Source organism: Triplophysa dalaica, chromosome 2, assembly GCF_015846415.1.
Source record: "Triplophysa dalaica isolate WHDGS20190420 chromosome 2, ASM1584641v1, whole genome shotgun sequence".
Classification (NCBI taxonomy): Eukaryota; Metazoa; Chordata; class Actinopteri; order Cypriniformes; family Nemacheilidae; genus Triplophysa; species Triplophysa dalaica.
In genome coordinates, this window is record NC_079543.1 from 24,725,349 (window position 1) to 24,748,929 (window position 23,581).

The 23,581-nt window shown below is 37.0% G+C and overlaps 1 protein-coding gene across 1 annotated transcript in view; it reads right to left on the reverse strand.

Moving 5' to 3' along the window:
* Positions 1–5,455: 5,455 nt before the first annotated feature.
* elfn1b (extracellular leucine-rich repeat and fibronectin type III domain containing 1b) overlaps positions 5,456–23,581 on the reverse strand; it is a 73,349-nt gene continuing 55,223 nt past the window's right edge. Inside the window, exon 3 of the mRNA XM_056765943.1 lies at positions 5,456–10,693. Within this exon, the coding sequence (XP_056621921.1) occupies positions 7,908–10,340 (2,433 nt within the window). The 5' untranslated portion in view covers positions 10,341–10,693 and the 3' untranslated portion in view covers positions 5,456–7,907. The remainder of the gene's footprint in view (positions 10,694–23,581) is intronic.

Here is a 23,581-nt window from a genome sequence, read left to right on the forward strand (position 1 = left end):
AGAGGCATAATAGGAGACCTATATTTTAAATTTGTCAGTTTTGTGTATAGATTTATAAACCGTAATGCATCCTGATCGTGTACAGAAGAACTCAATTCCATAAGTTAAACAAACGTTTGGATTAAATAATTATATTGTCTCTGCATTTTATATATCATGCAGTAGTCTTCTCCTGTAGACTTTAATTGAGTAAAAGCTCTCAGGAATTGCCAGATTGCTTCAGTGAATGTTTGAAACCTAATTCTGAATGTAGAGAAACACTTTCAGGTTGAGAGAGAGATACAACTTGTACCAGCGCCATAGTATTTATTGGAAAAACATATTTTTGCAGTTAAGTTTTGATATTTTGCTGCGTCGTTTGTTTTTAGTCATATCTTGCAATTGTGATTGTGCCACTTAATAATACATTTGATTTACAAAAACTTGGAACGAGCTTCGTTTCTCTGTATATTTTCCTGGGTTATGTTACCCATAAAACAAATTAAATGTTATTTTCATTGAATATAATACAGTCGTGCTCAAATTTGTTGGGATCCCTCCACAAAAAACGAAGAATGCACAATTTTCTCTGAAATAACTTGAAACTGACAAAAGCAATTGGCATCCACCATTGTTTATTCCATAGTTAATAAAATCAGACTTTGCTTTAGATTTTTTATTCAACATAATATTGTAATCAATAAAACAAATGAAAATGTCATGGACAAAAATGATGCGACCCCTAACCTAATATTTTGTTGCACAACCTTTAGAGGCAAATCACTGCAAGCACACGTTTTCTGTAGCTCTCAATGAGACTTCTGCACCTGTTGACAGGTAGTTTGACCCGGTCTTTCTGAGTAAACTGCACCAGCTGTCTCAGGTTTGATGGGTGCCTTCTCCAGACTGAAAGTTTCAGCTCTTCCAGAGATGTTCCATAGGATTCAGATCAGGACTCATACACTTCAGAATTTTGGGGTGATTTTGCTGTGTGTTTTGGGTCATTATCCCGTTAGAAGACCCATGACCTGCGACAGCTTTCTGACACTGGTAAGTATGTTTCGCTCCAGAGTGCCTTGATAGTCTTGAGATTTCATTGTGACCTGCAAAGATTCAAGGCACCTGGTGCCAGATGCAGCAAAGCAGCCCCATGTTTCACTTTAGATATGGTGTTCACTTCTTTGAAAGCTTGATTTTTCCGTCCATGAACATAGAGCTTATGTGACTTGCCAGTTTTGACACATCAGTCCAAAGGACATTATCCCAGAAGGATTGTGGCTCCTTGATATGAACTTTAGCAAATTCCAGTCTGGCTTTTTAGTTTTTCATTCAAAAGTGGAGTCCTCCTGGGTCTTCTTGCTCAAAAAGCGATGGATGGTGCGATCAGAAACTGACGTACCTTCACCTTGGAGTTCAGCTTGTATCTCTTTGACAGTTATCCTTTGTTCTTTTTCTACCATTCACACTATCATTCTGTTCAATCTGGGGTGGATTTTGCTCTTGCGGGCGCGCCGAGGGAGGTTGGCTACAATTCCATGAACCTTAATCTTCTAAATAATATTTGCAACTGTTGTCACAGGAACATCAAGGTGCTTGGAGATGGTCTTGTAGCCTTTACCATGCTTGTCTACTATTGTCTTTCTGAGCTTCTCAGACAACTCTATTCTTTGCTTTCTCTGGTCCATGTTCAGTGTGGTGCACACAATGATACCAAACAGCACTGTGACTACTTTTCTCCGTTTGAATGACTGAGGACAAGATTGGAGACATGTGTGATACTATTTAAAGAAACTAATTAGTTTGAAATAGCACTAAATTCCAATGATGTTTTATCTTTTCTAAGGGGTACCAAAAAAAGTGTCTAGGCCATTTCAGAATATCTTCGTAGAATAAACAATAATGAATCTCTTTGCACAGCTTCTTTGCTTTATTTTAGAACATACCAAAGGCATGCAAGTATACATGATACAATAGCTTTTAATTTCATCACTCTTAAGGAGGAATAAAGCATTATTTCATTGAGCTGTAAGGGTACCAACAAATTTGAGCATGTCTGTATATCATGCTTTTACTGTAATAAAATGAATTATTTATTCCTTCATTTGTTATTCGTTTATTTATTTAAATGACATTGTGTTTTCTAAGCAAATACAGTTTGTTATGTGTTCCACCCTGTTAATGTGTCAATTGAGGTATTTTTCTCCATTATACTTGTTCATTATTTATTCATTCATTCATTATGCATTTATTTATTTTGAATGTGTTATGTGTTTTCTAAGCAAATGCAGTTCGTAATCTGTTCAACCCTGTTACTGTGGCATTTTCCCATTATATTTGTTTAAACTTTCAGATTTTATATTTAAGGATACAACATGATTTTTGATTTTATGGTTCAAACAAACAAAAAACAGATGTGTGTTTAGTGTTTTTCTTCAACTCGTTTATGAGGGGAAAATAAAAGGTATACATTTTTTAAAGGGAATAAAACATTCCTCTTGGCACACAGCACAATGTACGTTATATTGCTTGGTGGTGCCACAATATTTGCCATCTTAAGATGTTTGAGTTATAAAGAATGGTGTAAATCAAATGTACTTATTCAGATTATAAGTAGTTATCTTAATAATATACAGGCAGCAGGTTGTTATCGCAAAAATAAGCCCCAGTGCGATCAGGACCCGATCAGGACCCTGGTTCTTTTCCTCTGCAGTAACCTTTTAGAACGAAATACTCAATTTGTCTTGTTTGATTTTTGGCACAAAAGGGTTCGTTTCTTGAGAACGACCCAGCAGTATGACAAAATATCTGTGCACACCACAAAAGTGAGTTCTAGCTTTTAAGCTTTTCTTCCTTTGCCTTTTTTCATTGCACACATGCACTCTGTGATTTGGAAAGAGGTTGTGACCCAGATTAACCTCCAGCAAATGAAAACTTGACTAATTAACCTGACTGTCCCTCTTTCTACCAAACTGTCTCTGTGTTTGTGTAAATGTGTCTAAGAGGGAAAGATTTACTGTTTTTGTATCTGTGTAATTCTGTCATGGTATTTCAGGCAGACAGGTTAGTTCCCCTCGTTCCTTATTGACAGAGTCCATCTGCAAGACTTGAACCGAGCTATTCTCATAATTGACTCATAACTCTCATTAGCTCAGAGACACTTAGACAGAGCAAGTGTAGTACAAATGTTAAATGGACTACATTTCACCAGATATATTATTGAGAATAAAGTAATTTATATTTTATAACTTTCTTTCAGAACAATAAGAAAGCATATATTAATTGGGGCCTAAACGCAGGGTTTTGATTTAAACCTGCAGCTCTAAGTTCAGTTTTGAGTTACCCTCCCTGACATTCTTTGCGCCCCCCTTAACTCTATACGTGGTCATGACCAGAAACTTCCTCACGGTTCACGCGGGTGATTAGATGATGTTACAAGACCTATTTTGGTGTATGTTCACTTTGTTCTCCCACAAAGCTGTTTTATGGCTTTAGTACTTTTATCCTGTTTGGCGTTGGACAGCACTGTTTTGGGAATAAAGTCATTCTGGTGCGGAACAACGTGATTGTGAGTTAAATATTTAACATTAAATTGCAATTCTATCAACTGTCTGTACTGTGGCCTTTAACAACGCTGCTCTGAACTGAGTACATGGGATACACAGCCGGTCCAGTCTGAGATATTGAAAAACATATTTATAAATGAATAAAGAAAAATTGTTAAGATTCTACACACTTTATAACACCCAATTAAGTGAATTTGTTACGTTGTTAACGACTTAAGTAGAAAATATTGGACTTCTTTATTGAATTACAAGATATCAACCAATGTCAAAGTGACATATTGTAGATGCAAGTAATCCCGTTTTTTTATTAAACTTCTCCCTTAAATTTTGTTAATGTTATAATTTCTAATGGAGAAAAATTAGCTCAATGGATAATAAACACATTTTAACTGCTGTTCTCATATTCTATCGCACAGTATTTGCGACACGACACACATCTCAACTTGAGACACATTATGTTTAATGATATTTTTCGCTCTCTATCATTTTGGAAATGGGCGAACATCATATGTTCTCTCCAGTGACCTGGAAAACTACTGGAAGTAAATATGAGGCGGGGAAAGTTGTTGCTAATGGTGAGCGAAGGCATCGAAAGACTATAAATAGAAGGTGATTACCGGTTTGAATCTCAGTCAACCCCATGATGTGAACTCCCACTGTAGCTAGTAATGAGTGACAAAAGGTCACTCTCTCTCATAGCATATTGTTGAAAAGTGGATGCTTTGTTTGTGTAGTTTTGTTTCTAAGATGTGTATATTTGTATATGCATTAAAATCTGTATAAATGGCTTTGTTCTGATGAACACAGAGAAACATATTTGGGAGAATGCTTGTTACCAAACAGTTCTTGGCCCCCAGTGACTGCCATGGTAGGAAAAATTATAATGGTTGTCTAAAAGTGTCCCAGAACTGTTTGCTTTCCTACATTCTTCAAAATATCTTCTTACAAAACATATACATTCACAAAACAAATTTCCTGGTCAGAAATTGTTGTTTATACTATTTAATTTGCTGTCAGCAGTGGAGTACAGTAAATTACAAATGGGACATTTGATGGATATGTGTAATCATATTTGCATGAAGATTGTATAGGCCATTGTAATTTGCTTGCAGTGCAACTTTTCTGACTAACTTTTCTTTTCAAATTCAAACATTTTGGTGAAAAGCGATGCCAGATTTGTCTCATGACATCATGTAAATCAGTGATTTAGAATGGCAATATCAATATTACACAAATGTATGTATTTTTTAATGCACGCTCTTCACAAGGATCTATATTTCACTTATATGCGCTTTTATAGTTTTGCATTGTCTTTCAACAGAATTTATCATTAAATGAATTTCGTTCTATAGGAAATTGCAGCTTTTTGGGGATTTAATTGGTTTTAATAATTGAAAATTATTTTAAAAACGTGTCCCTGAAATGCACATTTTAGCTCTAGTATTATGTCTTATGATTTTTTTGTGGTATTACATTTTTATATGCATCTTATCCCGGTACTGGCCCTTTCATCATCTGTTAGAAGACCAGAAAATTGGTCAGCTCGCTTCTGTACACAAATGTTGGGTTGTTTTAACCCATCATTGAGTAAAAAATGGACAACACAATTGTTGGGTTAAAATAACCCACAAAATGTTTATATTTGACCTAACAATAGGTTAAAACAACCCAACATTTTGAGTTAAAACAACACAGCATAAACAGTGCGTCTATAACCCAACGGATGGGTTTGTCCATTTTTTACCCAACCTGGGTTGAAATAACCCACATTTTTGTCACAGAGGCATAACAGGAGACCTACCTTAAGTTTTGTAGATGAACGTCTTTAAAAGCTTCACAGCCTGAGTCACAAAATGTCTTTAAGAGTATTTATTTTTAGGAAATAAAACCATTTTATTGTGCTCTTTGACATTTCCACCAGACATGAAAGCCCTTTTGAGATCCATTCTTTTCTTGTTACAAGCAGCCCCACACCGTACATGAAGCTGTTTTCTTGCCTCTCACATTCACAGAGTCATTTCGAACTTTCTTTCATTGTCCATGGAAATCAGGGGTGCTACAGTTTGCAATTTAAGAGATGACAATTCAACTGAACAAACCTGTTGATGAGATACAGTGCATGACAGTTTAACCTTGAAAAGTACAGCTGTACACAGGGGACATTTTTATAAAGATTTGATTATACTAATATTTTAAATTTGTCAGTTTTGTTTATAGATTTATAAACCGTAATGCATCCTGATCGTGTACAGAAGAATTTGATTCCATTACTTATACAAACGTTTGGATTAAATAATTATATTGTCTCTGCATTTTATATATCATGCAGTAGTCTTCTCCTGTAGACTTTAATTGAGTAAAAGCTCTCAGGAATTGCCAGATTGCTTCAGTGAATGTTTGAAACCTAATTCTGAATGTAAAGAAACACTTTCATGTTGGCAAAGAGTTACAAAAATAACCCCATGTTCAAGACTGGGTTGCAGTACAGACACTTTTCAGAACAAAGATTCAATATATTTTCATTGATAAGCATTAAAAACAAGTTGGATGAACTAAATATCTAGATACAAAATATCACTTTAGTATATTATGTATTAGATGCAAATCATGACTTGACAGCATTCTTAACATAGGTATGTTGTACATGAGTGCATGGTGTTTGAAAGCAAAACTGTGTACACTATATGTCTTAAAGGAACAGTACACCCAAAAATGAACTTTTTGTCATTGTCACATTATTCCAAATAGGCATTTTCACATGACGTCACGCATCTTCCATTCTGCTTCGAAGCAGTGTAGCGTTACTTCCGCTAGCGCCTCAGAATGGAGTTTACCAAATCCCTTGCACAGCTGCCACAAATACGGCTAGATGATGTACAACTTCATGCGGACAAATTTTCGCTTACAACAAGATCAATGTGACACACTGCTTTACGAATAGGCAGAAGTTAAGTAACGTCATTGTGAAAAGGGCGTATGGTCGATTTTTTCGCAAATATCAAGCAATATGGACATGAAAACACCAAAGACATTTCATTGTGTGTTTTATTCAAAGTCTTCTGGATCCACAGATCAACGTGAATACAATTTGTCATTACATTGGAAGTTATCTGGGTTAATAAATGACAACATAAATTTTCAATAAGAGTGAACTGTTCCTTTAATATTTGACTGACACCTTTTACCTGTCAAGCATTTTGATTCAGATAACATTTGTAAGAACTGGTTTCACAGTACTGGTCTTAAATGATACTGTTCCCTCAAAATTTTGAAGCCAATTCTATTGCTCGAATCAGTGGAAACCTAAATTGTCGATCAGCATTAATGGCGATTAGGAAAAATAGTGCTATTAGGAGAACATCTGTTGAATTTCTATCAGTTAAAAACAAGCTGCAGGATTGATTTAGCTTGAAGTTCACAGTGGTTTAGAATTGGCATGTAGTAGCAAAACATTTGATAGACTGACACCTAAACAAGTCAAGCAAACAAGAATAGAATTGGATTTAAACTGACTATAAACCGATGTCAGAGAAAAATAAATTAAACACAGATTACATTCTCTATTATGCATGACATGTGACAGAGTTTGTTGGGGTCTCAGTACCGCAATTTAAGATTGAAGATTGTTGATGAAATAAAACAATAGCCGGTTCTACAAAACCTGCACAAAAAGTGTGTCGGGTTTCAACCACATGTTGCAGGTTTGAGTTTTAAGGACTTGAAACATTCATTGTATCTTTGAAAATGTAAACTTTACAAAAAAGAGTGAAGAAAGCATTAACAGAAGCTTTTCCCCCTCCCCCCAAAAAGTCATTGTTTTAAAATCCAGTAGACTGTGCTTCAGCAGTTGTTCTTTGAACAGTCACTAAAGAAAAAGCTTTCAAAGTCTTTATAAAATCTAAGGTTGTGGAGAACAGTGTTCGGCAGACATTTTGAATTGTATGTTCTTTTCTCCAAGTACACAACAGTCAATATACTGTCACAGGACACGGCCATGCGATAACCAAAGATTCATTGTAATAAGAAGAAGAATCCATCAATCTTAACAGTAATACTACTGATCAATGATGATGATGAGAATGATTACATAATAGTAGTTTATTGTTATTTCCAGTATATAAAAATCAAATGTCGAGTTGAGGTTAATACTGTTAAACGTTTTCTATTCTTACCACTTGGCACATACACTCACTGCGAGATCTACTGTATCTTGTATTTTGTTGTCATTCTCAAACAGAATGATTCAAAAAAAGCTATTCAGCAATACTTCTAAGCTATTCCTCTAAAAGTGAGTGCTGACTTCTCTTTAATACTTTCTGGTTTGGTCCAGAGATATTTCAATTGGATTCGCTATAAAAACAGCAATCATGATTTCTGTTGAGCGGACACTCCCTTCCAGTAGTCCAGAATGTCATGTAGGTCCTCATCTTTGGCGAACTGTACTTTCCTCCTTAACGCGTGACCTGCTGCTATATACTCATCCTCATCCCTATGGCGCTTGCGGTGGAGTTTAAAACGTTCCCACAGGTTAAGCGATGGCCTGCAGCTGTACTCTGGGCTGGAATAGCCGCTCATGTTATGGTACTGCGGTGAGAGCTGAGAATAAGACAACTCGCGAGGCCTTGAGCGCGTTAGGGGCTCCAAAATAGAAGACTTCCGGCTCCCTGACTCCTCTATTGACTCCTCCATATGGTGGGGTCCCGGGTAAGAGTGCCTGTGCTCGCTGTACTGCCGAATTCGCTCCGCTTCTGCTCTAAGGATTGCCGCGGCTGGAGTGACCGTTATGATACCTGACTCGTCCAGTGGGGAGGACTTCTCAATATACTTGGACTCAGTCCTGTATGTCCCTTCGGAACGGAAAGAGCGGGGGCTGCGCTGTGAACCACTTGACGATGTGCTCGGACGCTTTTGTGGAGCTTCCATACTGTGATGACGCTGTATGGGATGATGGTACCCACCTTTGTACACTGGAGAAAGAAAATCAGACTTGCCAGGTGGGTGTTCTGATATGAGGACTAACTGCGGCTCTGCTGTCGACACGGCACCAGATTTTGCAGCCTGGAATGATGTTGAATCTGATTTGAGTGCGTCAATGCAGTTGTTGATGATTTGGTTTACTTTGTCCACTTCTTTCGCTATGGTGGATATCTCTGCGACAGATCCCTGGCTAGACTCCGAAGGAGCAACACTGCATTCTCTAGCGCTGCGGTCTGGTTGCTCTGATCTTACTTCCATGTAATTCCCTTTTGCTGTCTTGGGCGTGCCAGAGATCTCTTGCATCTTGTATTGATCTGCATCACTAGCGGTTGGCAAGTATGGGATCCTTTGCACTGTTTCACCAGTGGACATAATTTGCTTTTGTGACAGCTGTGATATGGTGCCTTGTTCCAGCTCAGTCCCATATTTCATCTCAATCAAATTTCTTTTCATCTTTTCAAGCTTTTTGCTTTTAGGTTCATCTTGCTGCTTGCGCTTTCTCACACAGTAAAAGGCCAGGCCCAAGACTATGAGCATTCCAAAGAGGCAACCAAGTATGGTCATAATGTAGTGAGTAGCAGTCGATTCACTTGCCCCTCGTTCTTGCAAAGTTCTTGGACCAGTGGAGATGGTCAGACAGGTGTGATTGAATCTCAGCGAGTTACGTATGGATGCAACACAGTATGTGTAGTTAGTGTGAGATTTTAAGTTTTGCAACTCAATCTCTTCTGTCTGACTCTTTAGGTTTTGGATGTCTGTGAAGAAGCTGTTATTGTACAGGACGAGTATGTACATTTTGCGAAACGGATGGGGAATCTGCACCTTGATGATTGCACTTGTGTGAGTCACTTCTTTTAGTTTCATTATAGGACGGGCATCTGGATCAAAAAATGTGGGGCTGATGCTTATAGTTTCCTCTGGAATGGTCCCTGAAGAGCAGTCGTCCAATCCACAAGGGCTTGAATCAGGGAACATCGTGGGGGTGCTCCCATCTGAAGAGCTGTAAGGATAAGGTGTCAAATTGTCATCGTTGCAAACGGACAAAAGTTTATGGAATGCATTCTGAAATCTAGGCATCCTGGGGTTCAAAAGATTGAAGCCTGAATATCCAGCCGGCGTGTCACATACCATCCTCTCGCTCGTCCGATTTGGAAACGCTGCAAGCCAGCGCAGAAATCCCAGTAGTTCACATGAGCAGCTAAATGGGTTTGCATAGAGCTCACATGTTGTCAACTTTGACAGACCACGAAATGTAGCACCATCAAGTTGCTGAATCCTGTTCATAGAGAGGTCAATGTTTTCAATAGCAGGACACTCCCAAAAGGCGTTGGCCGTTACAGTCTCTATCAGGTTAGCTTGTAAATAGAGGTACTGTAAGCGTCCCAGGCCTCTCAGCATTCCCTCGGTTAAGTTCCTCATCTTGTTAAAACCAATCTGTAACACTTGCAGATTAAATTGAGCAGAGAATGCCCCATCTTCTATGTAAGAGATGTCGTTCTTAGTCAAATTAAGGTAGGTGAGATTGCCAAAGCGACTCAGTGAAGAAAAGTGGATGCTTCGAATCTTGTTCTCGTTGAGTCTTAAGTCAACGATTGTGCTGTTGATGTGCAATGGAATATTTTCGAATGGGGGCTGGTTTTGGCTGCAGATCGCTAACCATACAAATCCCTTTTCGCCCTCGATCAGCCAGCAATCGCCCTGAACAACAGGCACGCTTGTCAGTGAGAGAAACACAAGGGCCATAGCCCAGCAAAATAAGGCACTGGTCACCATACCACCCCCATGTCCACTGGATCCAGACGTCATCTGTGCTTGAGTCATGGTTCCACGAGGTGCTTTTCTGTATCTGACCTATACTGTATTCCACATAAAAATTGGACAAAGCTAGAATTATAATTGGATGTAATGTGGAAATGACATGGACCTTTGTTTAGGTTCAGTGAACTTGGGAGAGCGGCTTATTGTTCTCTTTTTCCGAGTACGCTTGGTTTCTTATCACACTGGAAAGTGAGCTTCAGTTATGACCAGAGTCTTGCTTGTGTGCAATAGCTTTTCAGATTGCGTATCTGAGTAATCCCACACATAGTCTCCCACAGGGCAGGAAGTGCTTATGTCTTCCGAATACTGCATATCTCATTAGACACCGGCTCATGACCAGATTTTCATATTGCGTCCTGCAAAAATAAGAAGAGAGATCATGTTATTTATATTTGCAAAAGCAAGGTCAGGGGGATAAAGTACAAGGACCCATATACAGTGAAAATTACATATATGTGAATATTTGGGAGGGCTTATTATGAAATAAACAAGTGACTCCAAGTTAATGTCAAGGTGCTTTATAAATAAACTACAATTAACACCCAGCACTTCTGCTGTACCTTGTTTTCAGCAATAAGGAGTGATACCAAGAGCACAATACTGTCTAATGACATTTTAAAAGCTATTTTTAACAAGTCCAATTTTGTTCAGCTGACACCGTTTTTTAAATACATAATCATTATGGTTGCTCACCAGGTGAGAGCTAAAGTTAGCATAGATCAATCACTCACATTCTCTCAAAGGCCAATTACCTTCTAACAGCTTAGCTCATCCTGACAACCCACACGACACACAACGCATCTATTTTACCATATTAGCTTATAGATACACACGACTCAACTAATGAGGAACCCACCATAGAGTAAACATTGCACTGTTTGTACTTTTTGGACAGATGTTGTACTTATGAATTTTCACAGAGGAGGATATCTAGGAAATACATGTAGAATGGTAAAAACGTATTTGGTCGACATAAATGGATGTTAATCCGTAGATATTACTTTACATGTTGTCAGACATTCAAGCAAATGAAACTTTGAGATTCTTAAAGGGATAGCTCACCAACTTCTTTCATCGTTTACTAACCTTCTTGTCATTTCAAATTTGTATGACTTTCTTTATTCTGCGGAACATAAAAGAAAATATTTAGAAGAACATTGTTAACTGAACAACACCGGCACCTGTTCACTTCTATAGTATGGACACAAAACCATTACACGTCAATTGGTTACCAACATTCTTTTAAAAATACTAATACGCAACTAGTTAGTAGTGAGAATTGGTCCCTATACTAAAGTGTTACAAAAATTCTTCTGTTGAGTTCTGCGGAAGAAAGAAAGTCATACAGGTTTGAGGGAATTAATGACAAAATTTTCATTTTTGGGTGAACCGCCCCTTTAAGTCTCTTCCAGAAGACAATAATGTAACCTTTTGTCAATCGAGTCAATTTTCTGAAAGACTGTTTTTGTCTGCTGGGTCGTTGTTTTCCAGTCTAGATTTATGGATGTATTAAGCTTTATTAAAATGGTAATGAAATAAATAATAGAAAGAAACTAACACTGAAATTAATAACACTTATTAGAATGAAGTATATATTTGAACCTTTTTTAAAGGGCCTCCTGGGGCACTACACATGCAACTTGATATAGGAACACTACTGCATTAAAGGATTCTAATATTTCCTGGAGTCTGACATACAAATCCATCAAAATGTTTTAGAGAAGTTCTGTGCAAAGTGTCTGTGCGTGTGTTCAGACCTGTTTCATGCAGATGAGCTTTACAAAACGAATAATGTTAGTTTTTGACAGCTCTAAGTGCTTTTATCTTAGAGAGCTTTGTAGACGGTAGGAGTGGCAGGGAGAAGTTGAAACGGGGTGAAAAAAGGCTCTATTGTCTCAATCTTTCATGCATCTTTCATATTGTCTAACACACTTTCGATTCAGTGTCACAAAGTACATCATGCACAGAACAAATAGCTGCTCCCATAAGTACCCTTCTCATCACTGCAGGCATTTAAAATATTGATCCGTTTATTGTGTTCATAAACTCTCAGCGGTAAACCGTGTAATTCTCACACAATGTGCTTTGCGTTGCTGAATGGTATTGGGTGTGTACAAACATGCTCGCATCAACAAAGTCTATTCCAACCCTGCTTTACTTTTTAGAATGCTTATTTTTTTTTAATAAGATGAGAAATATCTTCTCTACAACAGCTCCAAAAATTGCTTAAGCCGGACTTAAATTGTATGTTGTTTTATTATACCGTGTAACATAAAAACATTTCTCAGAACTCATTTTCTTTGCCAGAGCCCTTTTTGCAGTTTTTAGCCAAATAGTCTCAAGCTATTAAACTCAAAGAAATATCGCTGCAGTCCATCTGAAACCTTGTGTCTGCAAATTTTATCATTTTGTATTTTTTGCCATAAATTATTATTCAAAAAGGGAGTGTTAATTATCAACACACTGTTTGTGTGATGCTTTTTAACACATTGTGTGCCATTTTAACATTTTATATTGTGTTAAATAAAACAAAAGGATCACACAAGTTGAGTTAAATGTAACATAAATTCTGTTGTCCCTGAAAAAACAGTGTTCAGTTACACTTTTAGTGTGTTGTCTTTAACTGAACACAATTGTTTTTAGTGTGTAGCAGAGCCATTGAAAGAGAGATTTCTGCCAATGGAAGTCCAAAATGCGGCGTCATGTAATTCATGGAGCCTTCCGATAATTCCAGGAAGTTATGTTTTCTCTTTAAAAGCTTTATTTCTTTCATTTTTTATTCTGTAAATGGCTTTCGTCTTTAATTGGGTTAAAAGTTTACCTCAGTAGGTCTTATTTAGTTTCAGCTCCATGCATAACTAGTAACTTCCGGGAACTATTGAGAGCCTCCATGAACCGCCATTGCTGTGAAAAAAACTGTTCCATTGGAGTCAACAGAGTTGACACGACTCTCTCTTTCAATGGCTCTGGTGTGTTGGCAGCCTTCACTGTATGTTCATTACTGGGTTTTGCAAATATCTAACCAATAAAAAATATAAGTATAAGTAAATAAGTATTAGGTATAAATTAGTATAAAAAATCAATTTGATAGCACAGTATTTAATCATTTAAAAAGTTGAGTGTTTTTTCCTCTTCCTAAAAAACTGTTTTGGAAGGACATCGACAATATGAAATTGCTTTCAAGTCGGGAAACCACAGTTACTACAGCTCATCCCTGTCAATATATGTCTTGTTTATAAATCTTTAATCATTTAAAAACTAACTTCTGTATGGAAAAACATTTTGGGGCTTTTTGGTCATAGTTACCTCGAAAACAATCCATCTTTGAATCTATGAATAGAAATAAGAATTTGGGTTAAAATGACTGTTCAACTGTCAGAAAGATCTGTCATTTTTAATGCACGCTGAAGTATTAAACTATGTGAAACATTTATTATAAATCTTTCAGACTTAAATGATATGGGTTCATTTCTATCTGTCAAACCATGTTTGTATCACAACGGACACATTTAACAGTGCAGCAGTCATGAGCATACGCTTTAGGCTGTACGCCTCCATCATTTGGTCCAACACACTTAACCTGCTTGTCAAACCATTCAGAAACTTCAAAGAAAATGGCTTATTGTGTTAGCGCTCATGAACCAGCTTCGATACACTGCTGCACGGCTAGTGCTGCTCCAGATGTCGTATCTCATACCCGTCTGTCTGCATGAATCAAAGACTAGATGTGTGTGTGTTGGGACACACATAACTTGCCTGGACCTGTAGCGTTGTTGCCCGTGGCTTAAAATAACACGGTGCCTTTTTTATGGTCAATAAACAGCTGTGTGACTTTGTGACATTAGATTAAGCCACTAGCTCTGGGCAACATAACAGATGCAGTTATCCCCATATACTCCCTTTATCTCTCTCTCATTCTCTTCCAGGCACATATCCCAACACCTCGGGTTTCTGGGAGCAATTTGCGATATTGGATACATTAGTCCTCCAAAGTAAACAGACTGTAAACATGTCAAGATGGATTTAAGTGATGTGACGTGATTAATGTAACATGACAATTCATTTACACGCTAATACAGTGCTGCATTAGTGGAAATATGAGTCGAGTAGAAAGAGGACAGTGCATCGATTTATAAATTGAAATATACTGTATTATATACTGTGGTCACTCAAAAAGCTTTAAATGTTGTTTGCTTCTTGATTTATCTGTGTTAGACATGAATGATATAGATGATAGATTTGCTTATTGAAAAGAGGTGTGCTATTATTTTTCTATGCAATTCGCTGAACAGTTTCCACCCGTACTGTTGGTTTGCTTTAAATGATGCAACCAAGCCATATCTGTAGACAATAATATCCTCTAAGGGCTAGAAAGCAGAGGTGAACGGTAGTGAAGTGTTTTTACTTTGAAAGGGTACAGATAAAAAACTTGAATAGAGTGTTTTTAGCTTGAAAAAAACATACATTTTAAAGCATAATATTGAGTTTTTACTTCAGTACGTTTCTATACTTTTTGACTTTTTTACCGTTTAATAATTAAGTGCATTAATAAATATTGTACTTTCTTTTACTTAAGTAAAATACAAAATACTAAGCAAAAGCAAGTACTATGTTTTTTTATGTAAAATGCATGTATTTATGAAACTGATTTGAGTAGTTGAGTAAAAAGTATAATGCAATGGAGTAAAAACACTCTGATAAAGTACATATTAAGTGGTGACAATATTCCAGTACCGCCAACGACCGCGATATTAAACACAATAGGTAACGATATTGTGTTAATTCTAGACACAGGGCCGGCCCGTGGCTGTGGCATAGGCCATCTAGGCGGTTAACTAGGGCGCAAAATGACCAGAGGGGCGAGAGCACAGAACGCAACATGGTAACAGCTCCTTGCATCATGACGTGATAATGATGAATTATTATTGAATTAATCTTAACACATTAATTATGCATGTGTAACGGAGACCAGCAAGTGTGGCCTGTGCAAGGAAACTTCACTCAACAATTTTGAGAAATGCCTCTTTTACTTATGTAAGACTGTGGCCTTGTGGTTAAAGTGCTAGCTTCTCATTCTGGACTCATTGCCTGTTTTAAGTTCTACTCGAAGCAGCTTGCTTATTTAGAACCGTTGTACTGGTAACACTGACACTGCGTGCTGTTTTTGACTGTTTTCATCTAGTGAACTGCAAAAAGTGTTTACTGGCACAGTGACTAGGTCATGCCATTTATTTAAGAAAATCCAAAACAATACAATAAGCTTTTATTTGTGTCCCTACTACAGAATCTGCGCAGAGCTTTACAAAATGTAAAAAAAACTTTCTTGTTGACCTTTATCTAAATAATAATATTAATCAAGTTTTTGTTTTTTATGAGCTCTATTTTTCAACTACAGTATTTTTGAGAAAGTTTTATTTTATTTTCAGTGTAATTTTCAAACAATGAGTAGATAATTGGAAACATTTTTATTACAAATATTTTTAGTTGTGATTTATTTTCTTCCTATGTATGTTGATCACAATTCATGCTATATTAAAATAAATATGAATTGATTTACTTATTTTGTATAGAAGGATGCAGTCTAAAATCTTGGCTAGCACACCAACAGAGGCTGGGCCTGCCCTGTCTAGACATATTGTCATATCGTAAACTATTCGTCACACTTTTAAAACTCTCTCTCTGTCTCCATACACTTGTGTTTTGAGTGCGATTCGATTCAGTGGTCAAATAATGACAAAACACAAAGATGAATTGTCCTGATGACATCATATATTTCTTTTATTTTAAATCTATAAATATTACATTAATATGGCCACGATAACCGTGTATTTTAAGATCTTATATCATGACAGCCCTATTACAGATCAGTAAAAATACTTCACTACTTTCAAGCTGTGCTGGTAAGCAATGACCCATTACACCCTTGCAACCGTTTAGCAATGCTGCCCTAGCAACCACCCCGAATTCCACAGAGACTGCTCAGCAACGCTCTCTCGATGTGGTGAAGACTCACACACTACTCACATTTTCTACAGAAAATAAAGTCTTGTAAAATATTCGGGGCAAGATTTTAACCACAACCTGTTTCTCCAGAGAACGAGATAAAGGATAGGAGCAAACAGCATTTATACAATTGCTTACACAAACACTTGGGAAATTATGATACCGTACAAATGAAGCTATTTCCTCTGTAGATCTAAAACCATTTGCAGAATGCGGAAAAATGGGCTGTTGATACTGTAGTTTGTGAATTTGTATAAGCGTATTGGATTGTGTTTGTTAAGAAACAAAAGTTGTGTGAAGGCTATTGTTCCATGACAAATAATTGAACAGGGTTCACTAGCACAACAAACACACACAGCGTACATCTGCTGAGCTCTTTAAACGCCCAGGGGGAAGTCTGTTCTTGTGTGTCAATCTATCGAAGTCTTTCCTTATCTGATTAAGAAAGAAGAGAGTGAGCCTTATACTGTTTCATTGAATCTGAGAAAAGCTTTAGGAAAGAAAAGAAATGGTATAGAGGCCTACTTGTCCATTGGGATTGTTGCCATGGTTACACTGCTTCTGGTGACAGGCAGTGCTACCCATAGGGCTGCGATTTACACAGTTATGATTAGAGTGAAACTACAGATGGCATGGAGAAACCTACCTAGAGTATGCCACAGCTGGCGTCTCTGACAGGATGTAAACTAGATATGGTGGAACATATACACACGATTGGGCATCATGTTGTAGGTAATTGAAGTTTGGGGAGAGCGAGGTGATGAGGAAATTATATATTGGACTGATGCGGCATGGCAAGACTTCATGCTCGGCTCTGACAATCTATGTGAATAATGTTGCCGATAAAATAACAGATTATTGCCGCAAGCAAAAAAACAGGACATGTTCACAAAAAATGTGGCAGTAGTGATGGCAAATTAAAACAGTGACTCATTTGGTCTTGGAACAAAAGAAAAGTGATGTTTTATCATCCTCGTCATCGTGTCATTTTATGAGAAATCGGATTGGGTGAGATTAATTTCAAAACTGGCAGCATGTTTATGCTAACACTTTACAATAAGGTTGTACCTGTTAACGTCTTAGCTAACATGAACTACCAATGAACAATACAGTACAACTATACAATACATCTTAGTTTATGTTAGTTTCAACTATTCTTAATACAATTTTTAAAATCAAATGTTGCATCTGTTAACATTAGTTAATGCACCATGAACTAACAAGAACAATCAGAAACTTGTATTGACGTCAATTTACATTAACAAGGATTAATACATTAACTTTACTGATCATTGCCAGTTCATGTTAGCTTATGTTATCTTTTGTTTCTTGCCTCTGGCATCTGATAGAGCATTTTGCGTTTTCTTTCATTTGCATGCATATCCAACAGAAAACAAACATTCAGTGAATCATTACAACAGCCGAGTAAGCCGTTAGCTCAGGATGGGCAAATCCACAGGATTTTACTGAAGCACTTGCGTTTCTTTTTCTTTTAGAAGCAGTATTTTGAAGTTTAAGAGACGGAAGTCTCAGGGTGGTTTCCCACGATTCTTTCTAAATACAGATATGCTGCATTATATAAGGAAGCATTCATTTTTTTAACGGAGACAATTGAACTGCATGCTGTAACACCAGGTTGTGTTGCAAAAAGCAGTTGTTTATAATAAAAAAATACCCCTGTAATGTAAAAAAGTGCATGTCAGCTGACTATGGGAATAGACAGTGTATTAAAATATGCCACAGTACTACGCAAATTAAACCAACAATTATCAAAATATTTTCCATAAAAAGTAAATATATTGATAAATATATAGATCATTGTGATATATAGACATTTTAGTTATAATACTTGCTACTGTACGGCCCATTCATTTCATTCATTTACATGCTTAAGATTAAGATCTCTGTCATCTTGTGCCATGTCAGAACATTTGCTTCGTTCCATAGTTCATTACATTAAAAAAGGACCATTAGATTTGACCAAACATGCTGAATATGTCTCTGTATAAATGTAATTCGTTATGTGCCAAAGCTTTCAAGCGTGCAATTACTTGTGAGAATCTCATTCATTACCTGGGCGTGAATGTGTTTCATCTGTATGATGTGTGTATGCGCTCATGCTAGAAGATTAGACTGCGTATTGGCTCCGAGAAAGTGTCACGCCTCTTCACTGCCAACTTCAAGAAAGCCGCATAAATTTGCACGTCTTTTCACAGTGTGGAGCTATTTTTGAACTTGGCAACCATTTATATGTAGTTTACCCTGGAACAAAACTAAAGAAAAGCAATGACACAAAAGGGCAGATTGTTCAAGAGGAGACAGATATTCCCTTATGTGACCATCAAAGACTTCCCCTGCTTCCCACTGTAGGGCCAAAACATCCTGGCCTAACATTGAAAGGAAGCTATCCTAACCATAACATTTCCTAAACTCAAGGAAACTCAATATTATTTAGTAAATCCCTCAATGATTTTTAAACAATAAAGTGTGTCCCTACATCTCCACAGTCTCACTAAAAGAACACAATTTCTTCAATATATACTATACTGTACAATAAACATATAATGGCCATCGGCATTTATGAGAAATCCTTAGCACTTTATCACAAAAGAGCTCATTATAAAAAAGTATGTAAGAACAAAAATAAGACGACCGCAATTACGGAGCGATCAAAAATATTGGCGATGTAATAAAGTGAAAGCAGGATAGATTTTATCATGTGGCAGACTTGATAATATGTGGGAATGCAGCCAGACGCTCGTCCCTGCACATCATTCAGAAGTATATCAAAATTTAGTTTTTGTAAACAATGGGAAGTTTAAAATTGGCAAAATACCACAGAATACAACACTTACTGGTGTAAAAAAAATCTAAAGGAACACAAATAAATTATAATAAAAATTGCATGATATGATATATGTGATATTTATTTGTTGCTCTGTTGCATCCAAACCTAAATTCAAAGAAACGTGTCTCTGTGCATCACATCAGTTTTGTATAAATTTGTATTGATCTGCACACAAGATTTATTACACTCACAAGCACATTTTTACAACACACATGATGTCAGGTTAAAATGTGGTCTGGTTTGTTTACATGTAAGCAGATTTATGCATGTCAGTCAGACTGTGTTTGCATGTACTGCGTGTGCTTCAGCTTGTGAAATCGGCCCCGGGAAACTGTGATGCCTAATAAAATTCCTTCACACTTCAGGAATCTGTTTAGTTGCTGCTGCATAAATAAAACCTGATTTACATATCCTGAATGTTGGCAAAAACTGATACCGCAAACGATTACATTTCACAAACATCCGAATACGATTTGTAAACTTACCACTGTAAATGGGAAACTAACTTGCTGGAGGTGTTAACTTGCACATATATACTTCTAATAGGGTTTGGTAGGATAGCCTGGTACGTATTTTGTTTGTGGTACATCATGGTACCTGTTTGAAGAAGATGCAAATAATTTTCCAAGTGATTTTGTCCAATGTGATTCTACAGTGATATGGGTGTTTGCCAGTGTGTTGCTATGCAGCTCCAATAGACTAAATGCACGTACTTAAGGTCAAATCTCAGCCAGCTAAGCCACTTTTGCTCTTATAGCGCTGACAAAAAAATTTCACCAAACGCTTAAAATTTGTTAAAAAAATGTTTGTTCCCTTTTTGGTTGTTGATGTATGACGTGGTGTTTAGATATTATTACTCACATCGTTGACCATAATCCTATCTTGAAGCGACCGAGTGAGAAACGCCATGCAGCGGATGTAAAAAAAGCCAGCTGACTGTTGAATTTGGACGAGAGTATGCATATAGTATATTAATATTGTTTTTTTGTAATGCATGGTTGTGTAAAACCTGTAATGTCAAGTTTCTTTGTAGGGCTGCACGGTAACAGGTAAAATGATTATCACGATTACTTTGCTCAGAATTTTTATTACTATTTTTTGCAATTTTTGTAATCATTATTAATAATCATGATTAATTTGTACAAATTTTTTGTCAGGTTTAATAATCATGAATGTTTGTCGGAGCCGATGGTCAAGTGGTTCGTGCTCCGACATGCCGGTGCGTCCCGGGCGACCCGAATTCAAATCCCGGCCCGTGGTCCTTTCCCCGACTCCACCCCCTCTCTCTCATCCACTTCGCTTCCTGTCCTCTCTAAAATCACTTTCTATCCAATAAAGGAAGAACGCCAAAAATAAAATCTTAAAATAATCATGATTGTTTTGTCAGTTTTTAACATTTAATTCACAATGAATAATGACAAATATTTTTCTCAGTTTTATCATTAAAAAAATAACATTTTAATCATTATTATTAATTACGATTATTATGTCAGGTTTTAACATTTTGCTTATTTCACTTTAGAATATTTACTTCACTTCACAAAACATGTTGGAATGGGCAAATCTTAAACTTGCAACATCGTATTTCTAAGTGTGCTATCGTCCGTAAACTCCACTTTAAAATGAACAATTTCATCAATTAACAAATTGTGGGAGACAAAAATCATCACAATTAATAAAGCAGTAAGCCCCACGAATCAGTGGGTAACAATGCATTTTATAACAGCTAAGGGCATTGTGGCACGACGTGAAGCGGGGTATTCTGTAACGGCTTAGAACCAGCCAATCAGAATCAAGGACCAGAACTAACTTATAAATACTTTTAATCGTTCAGCTCGATTTTTTTTTTGCCTGCTGTTGTTTTGAGATTCCCTTTTGACCACCGTTTAAGTGTTTGGCAGGATAGTTTGATACATATTTGGACGAACATGAAACATAATGCCATATTTGTGGCCATACAAAAGCTTTTGACACGATGCAACAGTGGTTGCCAGGGTGTTGCTATGCAGTCGCTTTGAGGTTCTACATGGGTTGTGGTGGCATTTCTGTTGTACACCGGCTTCAAATGTGTCTCATCAAAACTTTACATTTTATAATTCACAGTTGTGTAAAGCCACAAGCGTAAAGTTTCTTTGTATGCCGATGTTGTTTAGATTCCCTACTGACTACCTCTCAGCTGGACCTCACAATGATGATGGCAGCTCCCCTCACCAGCTTCTAATTAAAGCAGAATACATTACTCCTAATGAGTGCGCGGGCTAGCGTGTGTGCGCGGGTTCTGCCGGGAAACCCAAGGAGACTTTAGGTTGCGGGAGTATAGATTAAAAGTTTGTGTGGGTTTGACTTATAGACGTCTTTAAAGGATGCTGTCGTGGAGAACAGTCGTGACTGCGTATCAGTGTTTGAAAAGGATAACCCACAGGGAATACTTAAATAGAGGCACAGAGCAAAATTGTGTTAGCATGCAGGGAAGAGGACTAGCACAGCTTACTGCTGGATGTTTTGGCGGCGTGTGCATATTTACTGATGGATATGAGAGCTTGCTGTAATTTGGCTTTTGTGTAAACCTCAAACGTTGTTACGCGCTGACTGTTTTTGTCTGTTTTATTAGCTGTCGGTCTGGTATATGTTCGACAGGGCCAGATGCGTCGGGAGTTTTTTATCTCTACTCGTACTCAGATGGTAAAACGTGACAATAAAAGTAAACCAGAGCTACTGCGAGTGCACACGTTTTTGTTCTCTCCCTTGATAAATAAAGTTGAACAGCCTTTCAAAGTGTCTCTAACACCTTTAATGTCACTACTCTTTTAATGCCCTGCCGACCACGCTTGCATCGGCGTGTTTTGCACACGTAAGCGTCACTCAAATTTTCTTTAGAAGATGCGAAAGGTTCTCAATTTAGCAGCTATAGTGACAAATGTTCACTGACGGAAAAACATCCAGAGCATTAAAACGAAGAAAAAAGCCATCTACTAAGTTTGGCATCCTGAACTCAACCTCATTCATCAGTGTTTTGTGTGCTGCGAGATATCCGCTCTGTGAAGCCACTGTGAAATCGTGCCATTAGGATCAAACATGGATTAAATGGAAAATGTCAAGACTTCAAGGTTTAAGAACTACTCTAACAGCTTCTCTTCACATTAATGCTTGACTGTTTTACACAAACACCTTTTTCTAAAGCATATTAAAAAACTGTATCTATTCAGAGCTTTTCATAGGTGTAGCACAATAAAGGACCTGAACGCTTTTTCTCAACACACGGTCAGTGAATGGAAGTGCGTAACCTTCGAGAAAACTCTAGAGGTCCAACTAACTATTCTTTATTATTGCTGTTCATGTTTTCATGCTTTGGATGTTATATAGGGTTTGCGGTTTTGTGGCCAATTTTTTTGTGATAGCAACAAGTGTTCAACATCAAACAGTATATAATATAAAAATACATTTGAGTGGGATGTGAATTTATGCAAACTAAGCTATCGTGGTTTGGGACTTAATGTTAAGAAATCTTCATTTAATAATTCATAGCAAATATGAGAATGTTTTATGTAATGTGTGAATTCAGAAACAGACCTTTATCCTATTTTAATTGTATCGCTTGTTAACAAAAGTGATGGAAATACACAATGCCATAAAACCTGCAAACCCAGAAAGTTTGAGAAACTTTTTTGTTTGCTGAACAGCAGCTCAAAACACAGATGGTGCCTTCTCCCTTTTTTATCAAGGGCCTGCTGGACTCTCGACACCTGTGCATCATGGTCTCCATTAAGCTGTTCAGCATCACAAGCCAGATAAGGGATGAGAGTAACTCAAGATGAAAGGTTGTGCAAAGGGAAAAAGAATAGATGAGGGTTCTGTAAAACTCTCTCTCTCTCTCTATCTCTCTCTCCGTATGGTCCTTCACTCCTTCATTTTGTTTCATTGGTCTTAATAAACATTAAGGGACATTTAAGAAACTAAGTGTCAATTATGTCATGTGTTCATATTTGTCAATTCATTATAAATATCACACAGACTTTCTTATCATTTTATAATGATGTTGTTTTAAGGTTAAGTTATATTTGTGTGTTAGAATCTGAATTTAAAAGTTAAACAGGTTTGAAATGACAAGAGGGTAAGTAAACAATGACATCATTTTCATTTTGGGTTGAACTCTCACTGTTGAATTTGCAGTTTGTTGTGTTGTGTTTATTGATATTGAACATGGTTGTCCAATCATACTGTATCATAATACCAGTCTTTAAATGGTTTATACAGTAAAACAATTATAATTTATTATAATTTACAATTATATATTTTGTAAGAGTTGTTCTTGTCTTCTCTTTACTCGTATTTCTTTTTAAGCTCACCTTGATCTTCCCAAACCGACGTGATCCTTAACATTTATTGTTATAGT